This window comes from Haemaphysalis longicornis, unplaced genomic scaffold (genome assembly GCF_048455015.1).
Source record: "Haemaphysalis longicornis isolate Haplotype H1 unplaced genomic scaffold, Haemaphysalis longicornis Haplotype H1 scaffold_6, whole genome shotgun sequence".
Taxonomy (NCBI): Eukaryota; Metazoa; Arthropoda; class Arachnida; order Ixodida; family Ixodidae; genus Haemaphysalis; species Haemaphysalis longicornis.
The window spans coordinates 98,468,549-98,495,357 of record NW_027526407.1 but is presented as its reverse complement, the minus strand read 5'-3'; the positions used below and the strand labels follow the sequence as shown (position 1 = coordinate 98,495,357).

The 26,809-nt window shown below is 47.0% G+C and overlaps 1 protein-coding gene across 1 annotated transcript; it reads left to right on the top strand.

Annotated features, from left to right (window-relative positions):
* Positions 1–421: 421 nt before the first annotated feature.
* On the top strand, positions 422–26,809 carry LOC144141798 (uncharacterized). The gene is made up of 7 exons (XM_077673290.1): positions 422–509; positions 10,015–10,157; positions 11,036–11,148; positions 15,732–15,809; positions 20,601–20,636; positions 24,798–24,863; positions 26,502–26,809. Exons 2-7 carry the CDS (start codon positions 10,064–10,066, stop codon positions 26,601–26,603), a joined length of 489 nt encoding a protein of 162 aa, XP_077529416.1. The 5' UTR covers positions 422–509; positions 10,015–10,063; the 3' UTR covers positions 26,604–26,809.

The following is a 26,809-nucleotide window of genomic DNA, read 5'->3' as shown; positions in this document are numbered from 1 at the left end:
TGGCCTATTGCCTTTATCACTTCTAGCACCGTAGTAACGAACAATTTCCTCTACAAGCGCCAAGCGCACGCGGGCGGTCATTACCCGTCTGACTCTGAAGCACCTGTTGAGGCCACACCTGTCTGAATTTTATTCTAGGCTTGAAAAATGACCGAGTCCGCGCATACGCACTGTTTCAAATGTGGGCTTACTGCCGCCTGGTAGTGACAACCAAATGTTCACTGCTTAATCATAGGACCAGGGAAAAACACATAGGTCAACGCAGCGTACGCATCGCTAAGACATACAGCGGTGCGGAACCCTGGCTTGTTATATTTCATCTTGACTGTACCCCGAAAAAAGGGATAACAAATGGATGTTCAGGGCACAAAAAGTAGTCGTATAAAATTAAAACTACGGCCGCAGCACTCCAGAGTCGAAGTGGGGATCTTGAAAAGAGAGGATCCAGTTGTGGTCAAGAAAACACATTTAAGATAACCCTCATGGAGCCCTAGCACCGACGAAAGCAGGTACGCATTCTGTATAACATGTTTTACAGCATGAGGACTTTGTAGATTTTACATTTCGTATTCCTCATCAGCCGCACTGCATTTTTTGTTTCTACAGAGCTCAGAATCCAAGCTGTAAAACTGGTATCTCATTGGGCAGATTTTTAATTATCGTTGAGACGAACTATGTGGATGCATCCTTACCCGAAGAAAGATTATCTCTAGAGTTTTCTTACATAGTTTCCAGAAAAACCTACATGGCATACTCACTAGAGTTATCTGTACTAAAAAAATGCACTGTACACGCTGAATTTTATTTTTCGGCACCATACTTTCGAAGTAGTTCCTCAACGAGGAGTAAGGTTACTGCATCGTAAATGGTCTAATGCAAAACCTTAGCCGTAACCTTTTATAGGAGCATGAGTCCAAAGGAGACCAAAGGAGCCAACAGGTTTGTCTCGAGCCATTTTTTGTGCTGTAGTGAAAAATCGAAATGCTCGGCAGCATTAATCTACTCTGGGCAATAGACTTTGACGGTTTTGGTGAAGGCGTGCATAAGGAACTTGCCACCCTGAAAAAAAAGTTGTGCAGACGCACGAAGGTTGTTAGTTAGGTAGCTTGCTTCACAGTTGGATTTCGTTGGAAGTAAATGTCAAACAGGAACCGTTTGCAATCCATAATGGGCGCTATTACCTCCGCTTTACCCTCCATACCGCAAATAAGTATTTGACATTAAGCAAGAGCACTCATTAAACGATTATTAGTGTTAGCGTTATGCTACATACACAGTCCACTACAACCTTAGAGAAAGAGTGCGAACATCTGACTCCTGTGCACGTGATTGTGAACCCACACTCGCGCATCGCAGCCCAACTCTCGTTTGTAGTGTTTGAAGATCGCCCTTACATATCCAGCATTGAGAACATAGAGATCACCTTGATGAATTAGTCACTTAGATGCCGGCAGCGGTTTCTAAAAAAGTCTCGGAGCGCAGTGTATGCCCTTCGTAGCTCTTCACGCTTCCATCAAATATGTTTTTGCAGCAAGTGGTGGTTACATGGGTGGAGAGGCGGCTGCAGTTTTGCAGCTCACTAAATCTCAGTGGAAGGTGCGGGACGCCGCGAGTTTTGTTTTTTGTACTGACATCGGTAAAACTCGGCTCTTGTGATTCCTATGTTTCTTCTGACCTTGCTAACAATGCACAAGTGTGCTTATAAGCACGTCAATTTTTAATATACATGAACTATACTGAGTGTAGGGTTGGACGGGGACCCAATCATTACGTCTCCTTGCGGTGGACTAGGTGGACTACTCTAGTGTAGCAAGCAAAAGTACAAACAAATTTGGTACCCGGTTCTTGCAATGCGTAAGTATGAATGGGATTATCAATTAGTTTTTTTTTATTACGAAAAATTTCATTCTGTAAATTTCACCGTTCCGCATAGAGAGTACCCTGCAATACGCTACCCGATCTTGGTATTCCCTAATAGGCTCGCTGCTATGTTGAGCCAGTGCGACATCAATTAGTTCGAGGGAAGATGTTGATTCGGAGCCGGTACTGCGAATAGCAAACACTTCGTGAATCCTGGACAGTCCCCAAGGAGGCGAAGTTTTCGAATGGGGAAAAAACGTTCTTCTTGAATGATGACGGTACGCTGGTGCTGTGTTCGCAGAAGCCACAGATGAGCATGCGTTCATCCCACATCCATGTTCCTGACGAAAATATGTCTCCATTTCAAGTGCCTTCCTGATTAAGATGAATGGCGGTGAGGAATGGACCCGCATTAGGTTGGACAACATTCTTCCGCCCTTAACCACAAAAAAATTGCAGGCTATTCTGCCGTTCATGTTCGGATGTTGAGCGGTACTCCAGAGATTTCCATACAACGTGGGTGTACATGTATATCGTTTGTTGCACAAGGCCGCAGCACAGCATGCCACAGTAATCAATCCTTGCATGTCCTGCACACTCCAAAATTTCCCATGGGATCTCTTTCAGGGTAGGTATGTGGCATGATGTCCAAGGCAAGTTCACGCTTCTCGACATCCCCAACATTGCCAATCCCCTTCAAACTGTTCTCGAACCACAGTCCAATTTAATCACAGCGCCCAATCCAATCAGAACTGCCTGCGCAGAATGTCGGCCTTCAATTTTTCATATGCACTCTTGTTCTCATCCAATTCATACTCCGTGGACTATAAATAATTCTGGCCACGTGGTAACATGATTTGGTAACATTCGCACGCACTTCTCGCTTAACAAGCAGGTCCAAACGACTGTTTCGAATCATGGGGTACTTTCAGTGTGCCCCAGGGGCGCGGCATTAACTAGTGAAAAGAGCAAGCATTTACAGACGCGCCCACTGTTAAAGGCAACAGTGAACGTGTGGCCACTCTCGGCGGGGCGCGATAATGTGCGCAGCTGGAATCTTGGGGCACATGCGCAATCTGCGCCAGAGGCGGAGACAGCTGTGCATCGTCCGCTATGGTTCCTTCCACTTCACTGCGCGCGCTCTTGTACGACAGCACTGCAGCTATAACACTCTGTTGAAGTACGCTAACTGATTTATCGAGGCACGCATGCAGGATGTATCCCAAATTTTTTTGATATTTTGTCATTTATCTTCTAATAAATCTCACGCATGTATTTCCGAAAAAGTTTTGTTGCAGCACCACGGCTAGCTTTGATTTTGCACCTCCGCTGCGCACGGCGAACTGGAAGGAACCGTAGCAGACGTCGCGTAGCTATCTCCGCCTTTGGCACCGATTTCGCATGTGCCGCTAGTTTCCGTGGAGCCCGTCGTGGCGCTACGCCTAGCCACGCACTCCATGTTACCTCTAATAGTGGCCACGCCTGTACAGCGGCAAGCGTCATGCATAGCACTGCTCAGGTCTTTATCAGCTCACGTTGAAGTAGGCGTGGGGTGCTTACACTGCGAGTTCCTTCAGGTCGATTGAAGAGTGCGGAACTTGACGTTGAGCGTGGTAAGAACAAAGTTGTGATGGTGAATACAAGGTTGCGAAAACAAGTCCTACTTTCCCACTGTACCAACACTAACGCGTAAGACTTTGTAATGGCGGCAACACCATCTGCATTTAGCGCCACTATCATCATTATCCGCATCCTGCCACCATCATCATCAGTGGTGCCTGGCCAGGTCAGCAGTTCCACGTGCCGCTCAGGAGATCGAACACGGCTACGCTCCAGGGGCGGTCATATGCCATCGCCACTCTCTAGTTCGGGCCAGGGTTTGCACACCAACAGTAAATGTGGGAGAGCCACAGCATCACCGAGTCCATGGCTCCCTTTCCTACAATTTAATTGCTGCAGCAAAGCTTTCGCAACCTTTACCACCGTCACGACGGTTTGAGTCCACGACTACAGCCTATTTGTTTCTTCTCGCCCGCAACGACGTTTACTCCTTCTTTGTTGCTATAACGGCAGAGAAGAAGTAAATCGAAGAAGCAGAACGAGCTAACAGAACGTGCACGCTTAAAGTAGGGACCCGAAGGTGCAAGGTGTGCCCTATCACCTGTTCTGTGTCGAGCAGGTGGTGTGATTCCTCTCCCCCCTCCAGTAACGGCCGAGTGAGTAAGCCGCTCGACTCTCGGGTACTGATCCCAATATTATTTTGATACCGAACCAGCAAACCGCACACTCCTAGAAATATTCGCCCTATGTTGCTTATTACTTGTATTGGTTACTTGCTTGAGCATATGCCATTGACGCGACTTGAATGGCACCTTTCTCACACGTCTGCACACCCTTTTACCCAAACTAGATTCCGCCACTAAATATCATCTCAGGATACCCCCTTCGTATTTTCCACGACATTTACGGCTTTCGTACCTCTTCTCAGCTCCGTGGCATCCTTGGTCTACGATCATAAGGCCTTCGACAATGTTCAGCACACTACCATTCTCTCTAACTTCGCCAAAACGAACTGCGGATCTCCCTTGTATACCTGTAACCGCTCCTTCTTGTCTAACCATACCGCTTCTGTCTATCTCTGGCTCTACCTCCCCCATTCTATGTAATACCTGGTACCCCTGGTGGCTTCATCTTGTCGCCTACACTTTTAACACCATTTTAGCCTCGCTTCCTTCACTATTAGTTCCGTCCACCTTCTCGCCTACTCTGTATACGCGGAAGCAATCACGCTCTGGTCAACCAAGCGGAGCCCAGGCCAACTGGAGGACACTCTCCAGCAAGCATGTGATGTCATCCAAGTCTACGTCACGTCTGTTGGCCTCTCCATTTTGCCTTCAAAATCCGCTCCCCTCGTAGTCAGTAAAGCGGGATTCACGCGACGGGGAAATCCTGTCTTTCTGGCCCGCGGAACCCGCTCACGTGACCGGTTTTAGGCTCCGCCCCTCGGTGGGGATCGCCCGCGGACCGCGGCGGCACTCCACTGGGAATGGAACTTGATTTTGGCACATAGGGCGGCGCGGAGTCTGGAAACGAGTGCTCACTGCGGTCACGTGGTTTTATGTCGTAGCAGGTGGAAGCGGCTGGAAGGGCGCCTTTTTGACGCGGTGTGGTCAACTCGTGGTGAAGTGACAGGTGCGGGCGCCGCTTAGGATATCGCTATTACCGCAAGTGCTGTTGTCGAGAGAACAGGGACAAGCGCGCCTTGGCGTTTGGGGGCACAATGGGCCAACGAGAGCAAGGAGAAAAAACGGTCCCGTAGGGTGCCTCACAGAGAATTCCCTCGCTTCCTACTCACTCTGAGTTCCTCCCCATGTGTGGATGCGCCGTCAAGCCGGATAATCCGGTCACCTGCTGCTTACGACACATATCCGTCAGCCTCCGCGCACCTCCTTCTTCGTCCTGTGAATCCCGCCAAACAACCGTGAGGTTGGAACGGGCCGCTTTGTTCCTCAACCTTTATTTGTAGCCGTAGACCACACGTTGACACCGTCCGGATCCTCGGTCTCACCTTGAATTATACAGGCAGCTCCGTACCGACTCTTCGGGCACTCCACAGTCAGATCACTCAGCTTTCCCATCTCCTCCGCCGGGTCACCAGCCGAAGAGATAGACTGCACGAACTTCACGTGTTCCGCGTCATTGACGCTTGTGTTATGTCCCGGATTCTGTTCAGAATTTCGTACTTGCAACCGTCGCCATCTCAAGTCTCATCACTAGAGGCCTCACTCCGTACACTTAACCACATCGCGGTGGGAGTAGTACCCTCCTCCCAAGCAGCAGAAATTGCCAAGCCTAAGCATGGCAAATCATCAGTGGCCAATGTGTCCAAGCTTGGCAATACCAATAATTGACCTAGCTCTGGAAGGCCAATATTGCACAACGCTTGGCAAGGTATGTTGCCATGGTAATGCCTATGGCTGGACCCCACACCATTTTATGATCATTTTTGCTTTGTGGAGAGTCCTTATGACCAATGCCTATTTTATGAGCTGCCTTGCGGCACGATTTCAGCTTAATACATGCCATTATACACGAAATTATTTAACGAGTGCGCCATAATTATTTATTTCATGCGCATTCGCTAAACAATTTCATGTACAATGGCATGTATAAAACAGAAATCAGACTTCATCAACTTTGCGAAGAAATTACGCCACTTGCCAAAAACAATTGAGCAACACAACACACGGGGTCTCTGTGTGTAGTTTTATTACTATGCACATCAAATTTCCAAAGAGAAACCTGGCTTAAAAGTGGCAAGAATACGAACATAAACACTAAAGCAAACACAAACACAATAGTCGAGAAAAAATTCAAAAAAGCGCTGCTCATGAAGTGCGAACTGATTATGCTTCGTTTAACTGCTAGAGATGCCTACAAAACAAGCATTTAGGTATATAAAAACAAGACCCTCCTCCCCGGTAATTCGCCTACCTCCCAAGATCACAATATGTTGTTAACAGCACTATTGTAGAATAGCCCAGCTTGGAGGGCCTGTCTCTGCTGCATCCCTCACTTGTCCACGGGAAACACCTTTACGTCGTAGCGCCTGGATTAAGTGAAAAAAATAGCTCACTATAATGCTAAATACACGCTACTTACTAAATACAGCACCAAGCACCAGCCGGAACACATGTACAGCCTCAGAAAATTTTAATTATATGGCGGGAGCGACGACCCATCGGCCTGTCAGCGCCTTATCACGGTGTTCACCGGGAAAATAGGCGAGGGTACGCGCATGCGCATAGAACTATGTTGTGTGAGTGTCGTCTGCTTCGCTGTTCTTCACAGGGCAACACACCCCCAAAGGTAGCTAAGCAGCGTGCGGTGCAAAGTCATTCAGATGCAGTGGCAGGGGGTGTACCACTCTAAAGGTAACAGCGTAGCAGACGACACTCATACATTTCATAGCTCTATGTGCGTGCGCGTACTTTCGCCTATTTCGCTGCTGAGCACCGCCATCAGGCGCTGACATGCCGGTCGATCGTCGCTCCAGCAATATTATTAAAAATTTGGGAGGCTGTACGTGTGAAAATATTCCCCGTAAACTTCTACCTTGTCAACACTCGCTGTAAAACATGAAACGTACTGCGCTATTCATTTTTGATGGCTGCGTTTTATGGTAGCAGTTACTTGCCTCGTTCTTGAGAAAACAGTCCGGAATTTTACCGAAAATGGGCTTCACTCTTATTGCAGTCGCGCAAGGTAATATGAAAAAAGTCCAAGAGACAAAGCAACACGCCAGCAGTTCCGTGGAATTTGTGGTGGCTACTGTAGCCACATAAACAATTAATCGCGACTGCAATGTTGTGCCGCGAATGTTTTTAGCGTAATTTTGTCTTCTAACAACGCGGGATGAGAGACTAGAAGGCAACGCACTACACAATCGGTTCGGAACTCACGAACATTCAAGTTTTTTAGCAAGACATCTGTGCAAACTTAGAGGTATACAAGAAGCCTTGTGACCTTTGAATGCGTTATATTTTAAGAGTTAACCAAATAAAGTAACAAATAAATTGACGCTACAAACCTAGCAGATTGGGTATTAAACTGGTTACGGTGTTTACGTTTAAGAAAATAATGAAACGAAAGCTTCAACTATAGCTAGAGTTCAATGAAGCCAGCTTAATACATTCGCAACTCTTATACTGCACACGCGTCATGCTTCAGCGCATGCTGAACATCCTGAACCTGCAGTGGGAGCACGGCCGCTTGTGCGGAAAACACAAAGCCGGAAAAACGATAGCTAGAACTGGCGTTACACAAATTGAAGCACATGTATGTGACCACTTAATTCTTCACAAGAACCAACAACGCTAAGCAGCACTCACGAGCGCCAGTTATAAGCGACAGCTTAAGTTTTGGCGGGAACGAGCGCGAGCTCTCCCGTACCGTGCAAGGAAAAATGAAATGGTGACTTACGTTTTCAGCGGCGGCCGCAGCAGGCAATCGATTTTATTCCACTAGTCAGGTATACTTCAAGCACAGCCCCCGACACCAAAACGCACCTCACAGACATGCACAGGAGTACTACGGCGGTTTAAATTCCACAAAGCTTGTGACAAAAGAGACGGAGACGTCGGAGCGACGCGAACGTCCACCAGCGCCGCCGCGGAGAAAAAGAACGCGCAAGGACACAACGCTCAAGTAGTGCGACAGACACCGTTGCGTTAGGACACACAAATGACCCTATCCTACTGAACGTGTAACACTATCTCTCACCCTCGTTTGAATACGCTGCACTTTAGTTTAAGTACGCTTTGTTTTGTGGCATGGTGCTGTGCCTCTTTAAGTAACTGCTTTTTGCTGCGTTGTGGCCTGTTCACCGCGCTCCAACCATCGTCATCCGTCGTGTTGGGACGCGGAATGCGCACGGCAAGCACGTGGAAAAAATGCGCTTTTATCCTTCAGCAGAAGCGTGGCCTCCGATGTGCTTTCCGTGTGACGTTACTTCCCATCGCCGTTTGCTTGGCGCTCAATCAATCTTTCAGCCGAGTTACCGATTAGTGGCCGATAGCTCGAAAGGCAATGGGCCAATCATTGGCAATCGGCCTCTGCTGCTTGGGATACGCCCCCAGCGCCACCATTCTGGAAGACGAGATATACAATACTCTTGAAGAACGCATCACGTGCCATCGCTAGGCCCAACTAGCACTCCCGCAAACTTCAGCACAAGGTCGCGCTATTCCTGGCACACTTATCTACCCCAATTCTGCACTACACCCCATACCACCGGTCCTCGCTCCTTGACCACTTTCGCAAATTTGCGGGTTGAGCCTTTTCCCGCACCATGAGCACTGATCGATGCCTTGCTCGTCTTGAAGGTTCAGAAAACGAATTTGTTCTTCAGAAGTCGACTTCATTTCCTACCTTCTCGTGGTTCGGTCAATTAGTTCACTGAAGCCAGCAACATCACTTCAAACTTAACAGACACGGGTTCATTTCCCCAACTCCCCTCTTCTGAAGAAAGGAGAGTTGGGCGAGTTGGTATTGCGACATTGTTTTTGGAACAGTGCGTTAAAATAGGACCACAAAGCAACAAACCAGACAAGACGAGCGATAACGCGCTCTTTCCAAAACCATCTTCTGAAACTGCCTCGGTTTGTTTTCTTCCCCCACCTGATCCGACCTCCCTCGGATAATGCGCCATTGCCCTTGCAAAAGAGCACGCTACACTCACCGTCCCAACCACCACGCCAGTATACATTATCTCCGACTTCCAATCGGCCCTTGGTGATTTCACTCACCATGAGACGCACCCATACCCCAGTGACTTCGTCACTTTGATACTTTTTTCGAATCCTCGGCCACGTTTCGCGCTGGTGTGAGTTCCTGGCAACGCTGGCATGTGCTGAAACGCCCTCGCAAACGCGCTAACACGCGCACCTTTTCCGGGTCCGCCCGTGTCTTAGCCAACGCTGTACCACCCTCTGACGGTTCGCACTGAACACCGCGCTTCAAGTCGTAATCACTTACACGTCCAACGCCCACCACGCACCCTATAAAAATCCCCCTGTTTCTGTATAACTCGTAAGGCTTCGTGCCTGATTCGGCAGGCTCAAACCTCTTCGCTCCTCCCCTATCACATCCTTCACCGTATCCATCGGCACCTTGGCCATCCTTCCTGTCCCACCTGTTCTTCCTACCCGTACATCCCTCATTCTCATTGGGAATGCACCCCGCCATCTTTTACCCCATCCCTCGCCTCCATAATTTCTTGTGACCTCTGGCTGCCTCCCCCGCCGACAGTAAACATCCAGGCTGCCCACGAAGCTCTATGAACATATGCACTGCATCCACACGCATATTCTGTAGTACTACGTTACCCGGTGAAGTAGACTGAAATTAGGACATGAACCTACGTCCGGGAAACAAAACTTTTTTCTCTCTCTCTCTACGGTACCAACTCACGGGTCGTAGCCAAGTGAGTACGACACTGGCTTTAACTCTGTTGAACTAACAGACATAGGTTCGAATATTGCAGGTGATTTCTTTTCTTTATACCGGTAAACTGAGTTTTGCGAAACACGGAATCAACGAGTTGCTGAATAGCTTCGTTGATAGTAAAGTTACCGATAACACTTTTTTTTACAGGTGCCCGCACGCCGCATTGAATTCAATTGTTCAAATAGAGCTGGCTGAAATGAACTTCAGAATTTGCTGTGTCATGATGACACAGCTCGTGCTTGTGGCGTCAAACCTGGATAACTGTTCGGCATGTAATACACGACTTCCCTGTACGTTCTTCGAAATGGTTTTGCATGTTGTTCTCTGGTTGTATTTGAAATACTCAGTATATTCAATATGCGTAGGAAAAAAGATACTATTAATAAATAGGTACGAATGGTTACTTACCAACATCTACCGCGTGCCACAGAATGAATCATTGAGGTGAACATAAAGCAGAGGACAAAGGAAGCTTGAAACCTGCACCCTTATGTTTCCCCTTTGCTATCATGGCTTGTAAAAACGTCGCGTGAGGAAGCCAAACAGCTCTATGATTCCGCCCACCTCGAGTAACGTATCTTGAAACTTGCACTTTTATGCTTGCATACAATAATTTATATAATAAAGAAGAAACAAAAAGCTACCTAATTACATAAACTGTTTTCGGGATTCAGGGGGACAAATGGGGATATTTTTTGATAATATTTAATTCTTTCACATTTTATTTTCGGCACAAAGCATCCCCTAAAGAGACACTGAAGTGTATTTGCCAAACTTCGGCTTTTGTTTGCGTTGAATAGACTGGCTGAAATAAACACACTTGTCATGGTTTATTATGTCGGTCGACCGGTATTTAATTTGCAATCTTTTGCGGCATTGTGATGAATTTAATTATACTACCAAGCTGGTAGTTTTGTTTGGTTGTTGTTACATTGAATGCAAATAAATGTATTACTTCTCTTAAGCGTTTAGCTGCCATGCGTGCGTCGTATCAGCCACGCAGGAATGCTACCACAGCAAAGGTGTTTCTGCTGCACTATTCGAAGAGTACACAAAAAAGAAAAATTCTTTACGCCGCCTAAATACCATAATCTGCCTAACTATTCAAGCCCTCCCGTTACTCTAGCTGTTGTGCTAATCAATTCATGCCTTTTAATCTAAAACGCAGCTATTGGCCCACGCCTTCTTAAAGCGAAAGCCCTCTTTGGCGAGGGGATGAGACATTGCAAAAAGGAAATCCTTAAAGTGGTTCGAGAGGTTCCCGCGGAGCAAGTTGCCAAGGTTTGTACCAAGAGTTCTCATTCGATGCTCCTGAGCAGGTAAATAAGCGACCTCACAACACAAAACAAAATCAATCGTAGACCACCGGTTTAGTTTTTCAACATAAAACGTATGCAGGGTAAGCACATGACGTAACCAGCGCCCTTTCTTGTGCATTTCGGTGAGCTTTCCGAGCGCTGCTCAGGAGTAGCAGTTAAGTTCACACCCATCCATCTCACAAGCGGGCACAAACATGACTCTGCCAGAGAAGTCGGTGGTAGACATCAATAACGCCATGAAGTATTTTAGCTCAATGAACACGAATGCGTAATGAAGGGTGTCACTGCGTATGCAAATTGTAGGAGCACCGACAAGAGCTTGCTCGTTGTGTTTTCTTGTGTATCTTACCCAACTGAACCTATTCGATGCTACGTTTTCACCGGGTGGCTTCGTTAAGCATGACAACAAAAAAGAGGACGATACAGGCCACCCCCTTCAAAGTCTGCTTTGCTTCTGCTCGCACTCCTTCAGAAACAGGCAGCTATATTTCGGTTTTTAGACATGGTTATTTTCTGCACAAAAAGGCTTTGAGTAATCAACCTCTTCTAACAGCGTTCCAACAGCTTTGGGCAAAAATATAACTGTCGGCTTACTGCCTTTGTTCTTCAAATGCTTTTCTTTGTTGGAAGAATATCCCCCGTTAAATGTGGGAAATGGAAAGTGTTGCCGGTGCAGTACAATACCCGAACAGGTTAGAATATCGTTGGCGGTGACATTCGTGCTTTTCCTAACACACCAATGTTTTATGAGTACGTTAAAAGCCATCAAAGTAGGATAGCAATAGCGAGGTATAGTATACGATATGCTTCAGCTGGATCGAGAGCTTTTGCAAAAAGCCGGGTTAGAGTGCGCCGGTGCATAGTTCACGTCTAGGCAATACGTGGCCCATTGAGTAAAGCAAGTAAACCCAATTTTAACCAAAGCGGAATGTGCTGAGAAAGCGGAACTGTGGTTCCCTTGTGTCCGCTCGAATGGACACGGGCACTCCCACGTGAAAAATAGCGCCGCCGTTTCTGCAATTCTACGGTTCACGCAAACCACTGCACACTCTATCAGTGCATCGGGGAACCGGCTTCGGAGAGGCGACCGGCGGGACTGGGAACATGTTCCTACACCCTTGCGTGACGCACAACCTTCGGCAGACTTAAAAAAGGCTCGACCTACGAAAGCTCCGATGTTGAATCTGGCGTCTGGCGTCCGTAACAGAAAAATCGTTCCTTCGAAGGCGAGATGAGTCGCGCTGACTTCACTGTAGCTGCCATGTTGATGCACTGTAGCACGATAGAAGGCTCTCAGCTTATCTGCAGCTCTTATTTGGAACATGGCTCACAAAGCTGAGAGCGCTGCACCGGAAAGAGCGGTGATGTCGTCGTGTGTGAGCCATTTGTATTTGCCATTTTGTAAGACATATTAAGCGCTCCAAGGCGTCAGGTTGAGCTAAGGATCCCGTATCTGGCGTTGGCTTCCGCTACAAAATTTACAAAAATAGAAAAACTACTCATTTTGTGTCGTTTAACATGGCGAGCTTAAGCTCCACACTAAGGAGAGGTGGGCATCGCCGCCCGAATACCGGAGATAAGAAGGCGGAGAGAAACAGATAAACAGTTTACGCAAACACTTCAAACCTGGGCCACTCGTTCGTTCGGAAAGAGTGGCCCAGGTTTGGCTACGTGCGGGTCCCTCCGTCTAGGGTCCCAGTTTATACTACCTCTTCTCTCCAGGCTCTAAGAAACAAGTCCCTCTGAACCTCAGGGCGGGCGGGAGCTGGTCAGAGCTTCCTCCCATAGCTCGAAAGTGTTTGTGGTGTTGAGTGCTGATGGTCATATGGTGGGGCAGCCCTGGTTTGAATGAAGTAAGAACAAGCAGCAAAATTGACCGCCGTCACCAACTCTCTCATTACATGGTGGATTGAACGGGGAGCGGTGCTGTGCGTAAGAAACACATCGAAGCTATTAGAAAGCGTTAAGGCAGATCGCAAAGAAAGAGTATCCGGCGGCAGGATTGCAAGGCACTTCGAAAAAAAAGTCGAACAAAACAAGGCGTTGCAGGTGTTCACCAAGACATTCATGTTTGGTATTCCCAAAACATCAGAAATGCAGAGGTCTCCTCGGAAATTTTAAGCACATCCTCATCCATATCTTCGCGCATGACCCGTTGCTCCGACTCTAGACTTAGAGACAACATAGACTGATTTTCAACTTGGCTCTTACAAATTATTTCTCACCGTAGGATCACAACCTGCAAAAACTTCCGAAAGAAACACAACTTACCGTAGCGTTCGTATACATCCTTGATTTTCTCACTTTAGCCCCGAATTAGTTTGTATGTGAAGAAAGTTCCGCTTTTAATGTGGGTCATATAATAAAGAAGAACAATATAGAAAAGCCACCGCCGCGCAACACCCTTTCCCTATCCAAACAATAGTGATGGTATATGATGTACGAAAGGCTTCAACATGCGCTTGGCTCAGAACCCAAGATAGCCGGACGCAGCTTGGCGCTGGTAAGAAGTGATAAATGAATAAGTCAAGAGGCATGCTTCACCGCAATATAGAGTTATCTTATCAGCTTATTTTGGACGTTGCCCATACTAGAAGTCCGGTAAAGCTAGCCCACCTGGCTTGTCACTTTGTCCTGATACAGTCGCCAAAGAAACCCTCAACTCTCCCGCTCATTCAACCGGCTTCGTAATCTTGCCGATGACGCGATTTACATACCATCCATTTTCATGCTTTGGAATAGCTTCTAACCGTCTCGTACGTGTTGTGCGGCTCCTTGTCCCTACCACCGTTTAATAAGTGCTTTTAGGACGATGGTCATTCTCACTCCTCGTCTTTTCGTCTGTTTTCTGCGTACTCCTGCTTCCTTCATCAGCGGTGTGCTGGTGTGAACGGCCACTTAGTGTGGACTCCTGTCGGCACTATGTTTCAGGACAATGGTGGGGCACACACAGCCACCCTACCAAACCTCTCCCGGGTGTTCCCCTTTCTGTAGCCTTTCATGTAGCCGGATTAGCCAAGATTCTGTATTGAGGGATGACGAACGTACTACCCATGATCGCCTCTTGCCTCAAATACACCCCCGGACCACCCGTCGCTGGCTTACACGGACTCGCGGCTCTGGAGGCTGAAAGCAACATTTCTTCTCAATACGACACGGCAGAACGCATGTCTTTCTGTACATACGATTTCCTTCCCCAAGTAAATTATTCGGAGCTTTAGAAGGCGGCGTTCAGTTGCTGTGACCCAGAGATACAGCAGATGTTCATAGCCAGAGGCTACAAAAATCACCGCACAGCTCCAGCTGCCAGCCAACCCCTCGCTTAGGAGACTTCTTCGATGTGGTCCTTTTTTTAGTGACTACTGGGTTGAAGCGCGCGCTTGAACGGCCTCGTGCTTTGAAACGACATTTGCTGTAGAACATTTCGCAAGGAGGCGTTTCGTGGCTACTAATATTGTACTGGCGGAGCAGCGTCCGGTTTTCAGTGCTTACAGCTGATGCATATGACCCTACCTCTGCGTTAAAAATGTCGGCGGGCGATGTACACACATGCATCACACAAAATAAAAATTCTGTAGATCCTGATAAACCCACTGGGGGGTTAAAACATACCCTTTTAGTGCAAAGAAATTTTGTTTTTTGGCGCAGGCGGCAATAGCAGTGCGCTCACCCTCAACATCAGGCCGGAATCACACGTTACAATCACTTATTCACATACGGCAGTCCAAAACTTTTTTCACGGTAGTCTTTCAGCTACGGCACTCGAAATTATACTGCAAAATCTTCTTACCCAACCAGTCGGCATCATCTGGACACGCGGTCCAAACTGGGGTGGGAGGGAACTATCCGGCCCCTACAGCACCTCAAGAGCTAACTAGCCGCGCAGTGCTCACCCCCGCTCCCCACCAAGGTGTTCGGTCGGCACGCGGTAGGCTGCACTAATAACAAAATGTCACAGATTAGTGTCCCCTCCCCTCCGCCGCTTTCTTCCTGCTAACCAGTCACTCACAAACCCTTAGGGACGTCTATTGCGACTCCCCAAAGTCAATTACTTCTGTAGCCGTTCCCGCCTCCACAAGATTCTTCCGCTTCGGTCACTTCCCCCAACTTAAGCCATTCGGGCCAGTCCTCTCAACCCTTTCCCCCATCTCCACCATAGAGCAGTGACAGGACACGCTGAGCAGCTCGCAACCAGGGGACCAACTAATTCTGTTCCACCGAGTCGCCACCATCGCCGCCAGCTTTCGGGATGCGGCCATCACGCGTTGGCAAGCTAACTCCCTTTAAAAACAACGTGATTTCTCTCTCTCTCTCTCTCTCTCTCTCTCTCTCTCTCTCTCTCTCTCTCTCTCTCTCGCCTCCCTCATACTGTCTCTTAATATTTCTTCAGAAATATGTACTGTTCAATTACAGGTAAGTTACTGTACTGTTCAATTACAGGCATCCTACGGACTTGCCTGTCACAGTGGTCACGGGAATGCCGTATTTAGAATAAAATGATGCCAGCTGCTTGTAGACAAACAAAGAGATGTGTATATTTTCCAGTTACTCAGATATTCTTGCTCCCGATACAACGCCTGCAAGGATTCTTTTGAAGAGAGACATGGGACGCCACTGATCAAGGTATGTCTAAATCGGAGCACAGTTTCTCGAGCTCTTATGGCCAATACTTCCAATTTTCTACTGTGGCTTCTGTCTGATGCATTAGCCGACTGGATGAATAATCACGCGTTGTTTGGTAAAAACAAGCCACGTATGCAGGCTAACATCATTGACACGCAGCTTGCCCTCGGCCGCCTTTACCAGGAAATTTGCTTTTTTGTTTGCGGACTTGTCCAAGACCAATTTCGCTTCTTTTTGAAATAAATTCCCAACTAGTCACACCGTTCTTGATGATACAGAAGGTTTTCAGTTCTCGCGATTTTTTTATTTCGAGCCTTTCCTGGTGTTCTAGAACAAAGGGCTAGAACTGCAAAAATGGTACTGTGAAACGTCCCTTTCACAGTAATAAAAAAATGCGCCGCTGGCCTTGGCTTTCGGGGGCATTTGTGGCCCTCTTCCCTTGGATGAGCAAACACAGTTCCCACGCTGTAACTTGTTCGTTCACAAGCTCCTATATTATCCGAAATCTTGAAACACTGGAAATGCAAAAACGGTACTGTGAAACGTCCTTGTCACGGTAATGAAACAATGTGCAGCTGGCCTTGGCTTTCAAGTGGATTTGTGGCCCTTTTTCCTTGGATGAGCCAACACAGTTTTTATGCTATAACTTGTCCATTCACGAGCTCCTACATTGTCCAAAACCTTGAAACACTAAACTGCAGAAACTGTACTGTGAAACGTCCCTGTCACAGTAATCAAACAATGCGCAGCTAGCCTTGGCTTTGGGGGGCATATGTGGCCCTCTTCTCTTGGATGAGCAAACACAGTTTTCACGCAATAGATTCTTCGTTAAGACGCTCCTACACTCTCCGAAATGTAGAAAGACTGGCTCTACAAAAACGATACTTTGAAATGTCCCCGTCACGGTAATAAAACTATGCGCAGCTGACCTTGACTTTCAGGGACTTATGTGGCCCTCTTCCCTTGGCAAAAACAGTTCCCATGCTGTAACTTGTTCGTTCACAAGCTCCTACATTATCCGAAATCTTGAAACACTGGAAATCCAAAAAAATTCCCCGCATTTCCCCGAGGGGAAGACTGTGAAAGTGCGAATGCACGAGTTGAATTTGCGCGGTTCGGTAATGTTCGCGAGAGAGAGATCACACACACACACAACTACAAAGAAAGAAAGATGCATTTATTCACAGACACCTATTTGTGTTGTCGTTGTACTTGATTGCTAGAGCGGATCTCAGCTTTGAAATTTCGTGTCAGTACTCCTTTAAGCGGGTGCATTAGCCCTTCTCACGCCCGATTCCTGGCCAATCCCCCACTCCTGGCCAGGCAGCGCGCGCCCATCTCCCCCCGTTGCTAGGGAAGACGAGGAGCGCGCGCACCCACAGCTGTTGCTATGCGGACTACGGCGGCGGACGATTCAGGCTCGCTTAAGAAGTGCATTCGCGCTTAAAACGGTACTGTGAAACGTCCTTGTCACGGTAATGAAACAATGTGCAGCTGGCCTTGGCTTTCAGGTGGATTTGTGGCCCTTTTTCCTTGGATGAGCAAACACAGTTTTTATGCTATAACTTGTCCATTCACGAGCTCCTACATTGTCCGAAATCTTGAAACACTAAACTGCAGAAACTTTACTGTGAAACGTCCCTGTCACAGTAATCAAAAAATTCCCCGCATTTCCCCTAGGGGAAGAATGTGAAAGTGCGAATGCAGGAGTTGAATTTGCGCGGTTTGGTAATGTTCGCGAAAGAGAGATCACACACACACACACAACTACAAAGAAAGAAAGATGAATTTATTCACAGACACCTATTTGTGTTGTCGTTGTACTTGATTGCTAGAGCGGATCTCAGCTTTGAAATTTCGTGTCAGTACTCGTTTAAGCGGGTGCATTAGCCCTTCTCACGCCCGATTCCTGGCCAATCCCCCACGTGGGTATGTGCAATGCACAGACACCTATTTGTGTTGTCGTTGTACTTGATTGCTAGAGCGGATCTCAGCTTTGAAATTTCGTGTCTGTACTCCTTTAAGCGGGTGCATTAGCCCTTCTCCCGCCCGATTCCTGGCATCCCCCACGTGGGTATGTGCCATGTCAGCGGCCAGTCAGCGCGCGCCCATCTCCCCCCGTTCCCAAGGAAGACGAGGAGATTCCTGGCCAATCCCCCACGTGGGTATGTGCCATGTCAGCGGCCAGGCAACGCGCGCCCATCTCCCCCCGTTGCCAAGGAAGACTAGGAGCGCGCGCACCCGCAGCTGTTGCTATGTGGACGGACGGCGGTCACCGGAATTCAGGGTCGCTTATAAAGTGCATTCGCACTTAAAAATCCGCAGCTAGCCTTGGCTTTGGGGGGCATATGTGGCCCTCTTCTCTTGGATGAGCAAACACAGTTTTCACGCAATAACTTCTTCGTTAAGAAGCTCCTACACTCTCCGAAATGTAGAAACACTGGCTCTACAAAAACGATACTTTGAAATGTCCCAGTCACGGTAATAAAACTATTAGCAGCTGGCCTTGATTTTCAGGGACTTATGTGGCCCTCTTCCCTTGGCAAAAACAGTTCCCATGCTGTAACTTGTTCGTTCACAAGCTCCTACATTATCCGAAATCTTGAAACACTGGAAATGCAAAAACGGTACTGTGAAACGTCCTTGTCGCGGTAATGAAACAATGTGCAGCTGGCCTTGGCTTTCAGGTGGATTTGTGGCCCTTTTTCCTTGGATGAGCAAACACAGTTTTTATGCTATAACTTGGCCATTCACGAGCTCCTACATTGTCCGAAATCTTGAAACACTAAACGGCAGAAACTGTACTGTGAAACGTCCCTGTCACAGTAATCAAACAATGCGCAGCTAGCCTTGGCTTTGGGGGGCATATGTGGCCCTCTTCTCTTGGATGAGCAAACACAGTTTTCACGCAATACCTTCTTCGTTAAGAAGCTCCTACACTCTCCGAAATGTAGAAACACTGGCTCTACAAAAACGATACCTTGAAATGTCCCAGTCACGGTAATAAAACTATGCGCAGCTGGCCTTGACTTTCAGGGACTTATGTGGCCCTCTTCGTTTGGCAAAAACAGTTCCCATGCTGTAACTTGTTCATTCACAAGTTCCTACATTATCTGAAATCTTGAAACACTCTAACTGCAAAACCGTACTGTGAAACATCCCTGTCACGTAATGAAACATTGCAAAGCTGGTCTTCGCTTTCGGTGGCATTTGTGGCCCTCTTTCCTTATATGAGCAAACACAGTTCCCACGCAGTAACTTGTTCGTTCACAAGCTCTTCATTTATCCGAAATCTTCAACCACTGGGACTGAGAAACAATACTGTGAAACGTCTCTGTCACGGTAATGAAATAATGAAAAGCTGGCCTTGGCCTTCGGGGCATTCGCGGCCCTGTTTCCTTGTATGAGCAACCACAGTTCGCACGCTGTAACTTCTTCATTGAAACGCTCCGACATTATCCGAAATCTTGAAACACTGGGACTGCAAAAACACTACTTGGAATTGACCCTGCCACGGTAATGAAGCTATGCCCAGCTGGCCTTGGCTTTCGGGGGCATTCGTGGCCCTCTTCCCTTGTATGAGCAAACACAGTTCCCACGGTGTAACTTGCTCATTCACAAGCCCCTACACTATTCAAACTCTTGAAACATCCCAGCGGATGCACAAAATGCTAAGATGTCCAAGTCGTTGAATAGACGAATAGCCGCTTCTCTACAAACGTACTTCAAAATGGCGGACTCTTAACGATCCTTCACTAAACGAACCTCAGCTGAACTTGAGCGGGGTTAAAAACGCGAAGCGCCCGGGTTCCGGGAAACTAGGTGCAAAGATGTGGGCACTTTGATTATTATCAATGCTTGCCTTTTGAAGCGCAGGTCACGTAGTGATGAGGGCGACAAAAATTTTAAAGTCCGGGCCCCTGGCTGGTCCTCCAATCGCCACAGCAATCATTCCATCGCAAAAAAGGGATCCGTTTTAAACCTCGCATTGCAGAAAAATTCAGACAATGTATGCATTCCTAACTACCTTCTTCCGTCTTTCATTCCTTCAAACCTAATTTACGTAAAGAGAGTAACACAAAACGCGCGACAGCTTTATTCACAAGTGTTTTATATCCGCACTTGTTCGGTCGCACGCCCCACCAGAAAAGCTGAACGAGACACTTGCACTTAATACAACATCGCAACATTTCATTTTACCTTATAAGGCAATCTACATTGAATTAGACGTCTGTGGTTGTTGTTGCTCCTGATGCGGCAATGTCGTCATCATCGGAGGGATATATGTCTCTTTGTGCGCTATAAAGCCGAATCTATAAAAATCTCCTGTGTAAGTAAAACAGAGCTACTAATTTCTAGTTCATGCTTAAGTTTTTAACGAAGTCATCTCTGTAGCCGTTTTAAACTATTTCCGCATGATAATTATCACGGCACCATAAAACAGGCATGAAGAAAAAACACGTACGACAACACAGCGCCCAGCACTGTGTTGGGTTTCTTTTCGTCCCTGTTTTATTACGCCATGTCATTATCAAGCATTTTGTACCAACTTGCCCATATCAAGCTTTTGTCACTGAAGTATTTGGGCTTTTTAACAGCAGTCCCCGGCGTTGCACCTTCTGTCCTTCCTTTATACAGCTATAGTGTTGTGGGATTCCTAGCACTATATTTTTGTGACGACCTCCGTAAAGGATTGCTGCTTCGTGACTGGTTCTCGACAAGAATACATTTCAAGGTGAGGTACAGTTATCATGGGAGCCTACCTCCTTTTTCTTTTTTTCCACCTTTCAGATGACTGCCTGCCTGAAAAAAAATCTCGAAGACAATGTAAGCTCGCCGGCTGTTTATATGTGCATTATCTGAATAGAAGTTTCATCATTACAGTATAAATAAGTGATTGCGAATTGAAAAACTAAAGCCGTTCCACTCAATATGAAAGCTGTCGGAAGTGCAGAGCACTGATTCGCCATATCGGCTGTATTGCCGTTATCCATTCACTGTTACCACCCAATGCAATTTAAAATTCCCGCCTTCACAGTGCTCGTGCGCCCCTCCCTAAAACTGCGCCAGCGGGAGTTCTGTTCTTTTAGGAGCGAAGCACCTTAAGGCCGACGCTTATCCGTACCGCGTCCGTCCGGCGTCCGTAATCACGGCACAGCACAGTGTAAATCAAAACATCTGTGAACAAAAGGTTTGCAAAAGGTTAAAAAAAAACAAAATAAAAGGTTAGCAAAATGTAAGAGAGAGGGAGAAAGAGAGCTGTGGTGCAAATGCGTATATAAGCGCGTACCGGACCACACAATCTCTTTCTACCATGGATGAAAACGAACCTATAGCGCGGCATGCAGCGGCTCAACGTCTACGCAGAAAACTAGCTACCCCGCAGGCGAGAGCTTGGGAAGCGGCGGCAAAACTGCAAAAACGCCAAGCGGACCCGGACTTGATTCTCGGGAAGTAGCGGCTCAACGGCAACGCCGAGAACAAGCTACCCCATAGTATATACAGCACATACGCGTTGTCAATCATTTACATGCGCGAGTGGGCAATGTCACGCGTAATTTGCGGTAAGAACGATCCCCAGTGCTTTGCCCACTCGTCAGATTCATTTCGTAGAGATGCGTGAATTTTTTGTGCTTGCTTTTCCTCCTGCACGTGCCGGCGTTGCATTGGCACTTTTTTTCGCTTGCTATCGTAAAACCCAACCCAACGAGCGTTCCTAACTAAATGAACGCGGGCGCTGCCGGTTGATTAGGCACATTTTGCCTCAAATGTACCTACAGTTTTCTAAGCACTACACAACGGGGAGATATATGACAAATACCAGTGGTTCACGAGTTTCTAACGCTATGACTATATAAATCGCTTGGCTTTCGAAACCTCTGGGTTACACCACGACTATGGAACATCGTGTGGCTCTACTTCGCCCCAGCGAGCGAGCTACGACAACAAGACGGGGCCGTGAAATGCTCTGCACTTAATAATCAGTTTGCAGTTCAGTTGCGCATCACGTAATGTGGAGCTTGCGGCCAGTTAGATGCAGCCTAGAAATATCGGTGGTGGTCTCAGCAGTAGTAATTTCAAAGTTGCGCGGGGATGGTGAGCATCCCCCCCACACTCCTCCTTCCAGCAGTGAATGACACAAACTCGGACCATTCAAAAACACGACTCTTTCCACCTTTAGATTTTACTGTTGTAGATACACTTTGTCCTCTGTGTACGTCCGGCATTCCTTTCACTGAGGGCACTTTTGTTACGCTAGGGTCATGCAGAACTCAGTGAGAGGAATGCCGGACGCACACACAGGACGATGTGTATTTACAACATATTCGAGACGTTGGACGACCGCTCAGAGAAAATAACGGTAACTCAAAAACAAATGTTCACAAAGAAGGTTCAGTCAGCTTTCCGATGCACTGGCTGGCGCTTGGCCCGCAAAACAGTTGCGTTAAGCAAGGCTCACATGTATGCTTTGCTGGAGAACAGTAGTCGTCGAGGTTGAGTTCGCAGAGCCTGGCCGGCTGCTTCATGGACAGGTCACCAGTGAGCTGGTGCAAGACGCTCCCAGCACCTCCAAGACTAAGCAGACCAGGCCCGGAAGTCGTGGCAAGGACTCAGCAAACCGGCGGTCCGAGCAGGAGCATGGGGCCGCTGGCGCACCCCGAACGTCGGTCTCACAGCAGCAAGAACCCTGGCTCGAGCCGGAACGGGATGACGCGGCAGTGTCTTGTGGTCACTCGTGCCCGAGCGGGTAGCCACACCCAGACGGCAGCTCGCTTGGTGACCGATGGCGACGGTCTCGTAACGAACGGCACGTCGACCGGACGTCTGACGTGGGAATGCCCAATCTAACCGTGTCCGGTCTTGGTCGCCCTGCGCTTCTCGGGTTCGCAGCTCCGGCTCGCACCACGCCCTAGTCTTTTTCTTCTTCTCGGCGGTGTGTCTTTTACCCAGCGGCCGCTTGGTGTCTCGCCCGATGTGAAATCTTCTTTCACAATTTCCCAGTGCCGCCTCCGAGCCACTCACCACATGTACATTGTTATTCTGTTACCTCCTTCTGAGAGTATATCTAATGCCTTCCTGCGTGGCTAATTACATCTCGCCTATAACGATTTTGGGAACGTTGCCTACCACAATATTCTAGTCAAAATTATTTTCCCACCCATTGTTGCTAGCGTACGAATTTACGTAGAACATATCCACTATTTTTACTATCACATTCATGTTGTTCGTTACACAGACTCTTTCGTTTGTACGCTGTAAGGAAATCCCATGCTCCAGCTTCAGCAGAATTCACTCCAGTGACCAATTCATGCCATCAACAAAAAAGTCGGCAAATGACACCAATGTGCGTTTTGTTTCACTCACACGATTAAAATATGCTGTGGCACAGCCCAATACACAAGGTCGTGCTTCCATTACGTGATGCCACAACGACGAACTGCTAATTCAAATCGCATGGTCTACATCGGCACCGTTGTAGAAAGCCTCAGCAACCTCAACATTAAAGCTAGTCCTTGGTACAAAGGCTTGATTAACGATCAACTTGGAGCTCCTAATAAAGCGGCCATGCTGACGAAATGCGAGTTTGCTTCGCTGTAGAGACTGACTCGAGAGATTAACACTGAAACCACTTTTAACTCAACCTTCCCTCAAATAGGCTATATGATTATGAAAAATAGAAAACGGCCGTGCAACCCACCAATTCATTTCCTGTAATAGAACCTACTATGTAGTGCGTGAAGCTGTGCGATTGGCTGAGGCCGGAAAAAGCAAGCGCAAGTTACGCAGGGCTTATAAGCTTCCAAAACGAGCTATCTTCGCTTCAATTTATTGCATATTCATGTTATTGCAGTACAAGTTATGGTGGGCACAATGGAAGTTATGAAAGTACACGCGACCATAGGAGTACCACTGCGTACTGCTGTTGGTAATGCGTGCACTAGGCTTGTTATAGTTGAACAGCAGTCCGGCGCCTTCGGGTTGCCTTAACCGACCCTGGCCGATTAACGTAAGTAACATTGTCTTACGTGACCCTACTTTGCATAGCATACACAATGTTCCACAAAACGATTACCACCAGTCATCACAAAAACATGCCAAGTGCAAATACGGCCAGAAACAAAGCGAGTGCGGACAGAAATATAGTGGCGCCATCTAGGAGGACTGACATTAAACAATGCGGCTTCGTGTTCTCTGTAGACAAAACAGCGCACTAACCGTAGCTTGAACACCTTCTCTGTATACGTCATGCAGATGTCCCGGAACACACGATTTATTTGGAGAATCAAAAATTTCGCTTACTTATTTTAATTTCTCAATGCATAAAACGTCGTTTGCTGCCAGGCAAGCGGCCGGGCACTACAAAAGCACCAACTTTTTTTAATAAGACAACTTTGTATTTTGTCTAATGGCTCTTTTAGCTTGAGCACAACAATTCCTACCACCACAGTAAAGATCTGTAGTTCCGCTTCATTTAGCGTTACTTCTTTGGGTAACCTGAAGCACTGACCTTTCTATGTAGCCTGGGAAATGCAGTGAACGCCAGCTATACTATAATGTAAAACCACCTTACCTGCCTTGCAAATACTACTCAGCCCTAAGTATATTTATAGCCCGAGTACTGTGATCGCAAACAAATAATGCATTCCTTACACAGGGTTCTTGTGTTTATCATTGCAAGAAAGCACAGAATCTGGCTCGGCCACAAGACATTTTTAGCACCCTCTAATGTATCCCGCAGATCTTATCACCACATTTATCTGGTGCTCCAGCTCTTCAGGATGCTGACGGAAAGCATGGCCGCTGTCGCAACTTCATGGGGAGGTCTCGGGAACGCATTGCACTGGGTGGGCGTGTCCTGTGCCAATGATAAAATTCTAATTTCATCTCTGTGAATACCGCGGATGCGGTTCTTCTATAATGTTCACCTCCCTTGTATTCACGATGTTTTCATCATCCCAAATACAGCTATTTTCTACTCTTCTACAGAAAACTTTTTTCACGACAAAATTCAACCTTTCGGACACTTTTGTACCAGATATGATTGCCTGCATGGTAAGTCGACCAAACAGTGTGCTGTAAGAGGTATCAGATATTTGGTTGGGTTGAAATGTTAGGTAGTTCGCATCACAAGTACTTACCCTGGGTTTTAGCATTTCGTCCAGAGTGAAAATACGGCTGAAGTTGTTACGTGTCCAAATATTTCTCAAGAAAATCACCTAATAGGTTGACAAATTGAAGGGGATGTCATACAGATTTATAATAACTAGAAAGGCTTTTCCGCATGTGTCAGAAGAAATTAATTTGCAGCCTTCCAATATGTTATGCCATTCAGACAACGTGTAGCGTCGACGCATATCTTTATAAGTTGCTAACTTCAGAACTCCAGGAGGACTGAAAGTAGTGGTGTAAGAGACACTTGGTGGAAGTCAATAAAGCAGTGGTTGGAACTTCTGTCTCGACAGACTTCTAGGGAACAGCCTGGAAGATGAAAAAAGCTTTCAAAGATTGAAACTTATGCAAAAGGCTTGCGTTATTTCCCCAGAAATTGGTGGTGATATCAAGATATTTGCAGAGGCGTCTTCAGGGCTCTCGCAGATGAAACACAAATATCGGTAGCAATCCTTTAAAACTGAGCAGGACCTTCGGGTACGTGTGCAGTAGAAGGCTGACAATCGTGCTGCAGAAAACATGATATACAGGCGCGTTAATGTTTAGAGCCGCAAGCTTCGGCGAATGTGGACTTGAGCTTCATTCTAGAAAGCACGAGAAACTTTCGGGCATCGAGGGTACTCCACTGTAAAAGAGAGGTAACGTGCCCAAGTTCGTGTATATTGGTTATACGCAAAAACATCAATAAAGAAATAAAGACAGGCCATATGATACACGTGGGCCCTTCTTGGTCCTGTCTTTTCCGCTGTTTTTCCGCTTAACCGAGGGGACTATCCTGAGCCCAGTTCAAATACCGAATCGTTGAAGTAATGCTCATATCCGTGCTCTTGTACTGTGGATGCCAAGATTGCATAGGCTACAGACAACTTTCCAAGAAAATCCGGGCTGAATCCCAAAGCGTGCTGCTGCCTGCTCCTGAATTGTATGAATATTCAGTAAATTTTCGGCAGTTGGGTGGCGCCGTATCTGCTCTTTCTTGACCTGTACTCGTCCACGTTTGACAGGATTCCATGGAATACATTTTTGGTGTAATTGGGCCTCCTTACACTTGAGCAAAAAACAAAGCCTCTCAACAGTTTTTTGAGCAAATTGCCGTCTACCGAAAAGCTACGACATAGATCAACGTTGTATTGACTTGTTCCTAAGCAGCACCTTGGTTAACCAAGAGCCAGAGTGAATCTGCATGACCAGGAATCGACATACAGACACAGCATGGCTGTGGATGCAGCTTTTGAGCAAATCAATCCAAATTTAACAGCCGCTTTACCTGTGCCTTCGTCAGCGCTGCGACACAATATTACACTGGTTGTTTTTATCCAACAATGGGACATGCAGTACAATCACATTCCCTTATGGAGCAGTTGACCCCGCAAGCACTGTAGTTAGTCACGTCCAGAAAGGATTTATTGCAGTCACTTTAAAATTCACAAGCGGGAGGAACGCCAGTCAGTTGTTGTCAGAGCTGAACAAGCACCGCCGTGCTCCTCTTGATCGCTGTTTTTGTTCCCTCTCTTCATAAAGGAATGTGTTCAAAAATTTGATGCCATGACTACCAATCTTCAAACCATGGATGATACGGTGACAGTTATGAAGACGGCAATAATGACATACGGGTGGACCTGAGCTGGAAAAGTTAGAGACCATTGGCTATCCTGTTTTCTAGGCAGTCTTCGAAGTAGTGGTTGTTGAAACCTTGATGTGCCCGGAAGTTACACGAAGGTGTTCCTCTACTTCTGGACACATAAATGTGCAGTTCCTTTATTAAAACATATTTCGGCAGCTTCGCCATTCGGTCTTTGTCGAAATAAAAGAATAAATTCAACACGTAA

Coding starts and splice junctions, on each gene's coding strand:
- LOC144141798 (XM_077673290.1), top strand. CDS start 10,064: ATGAACTTCAGAATTTGCTGTGTCATGATGACACAGCTCGTGCTTGTG. Junction 10,158..11,035: donor ATGTAATACACGACTTCCCT/GTACGTTCTTCG, acceptor TCTAAAACGCAG/CTATTGGCCCACGCCTTCTT. Junction 24,864..26,501: donor CAGATATGATTGCCTGCATG/GTAAGTCGACCA, acceptor CTCTTCATAAAG/GAATGTGTTCAAAAATTTGA.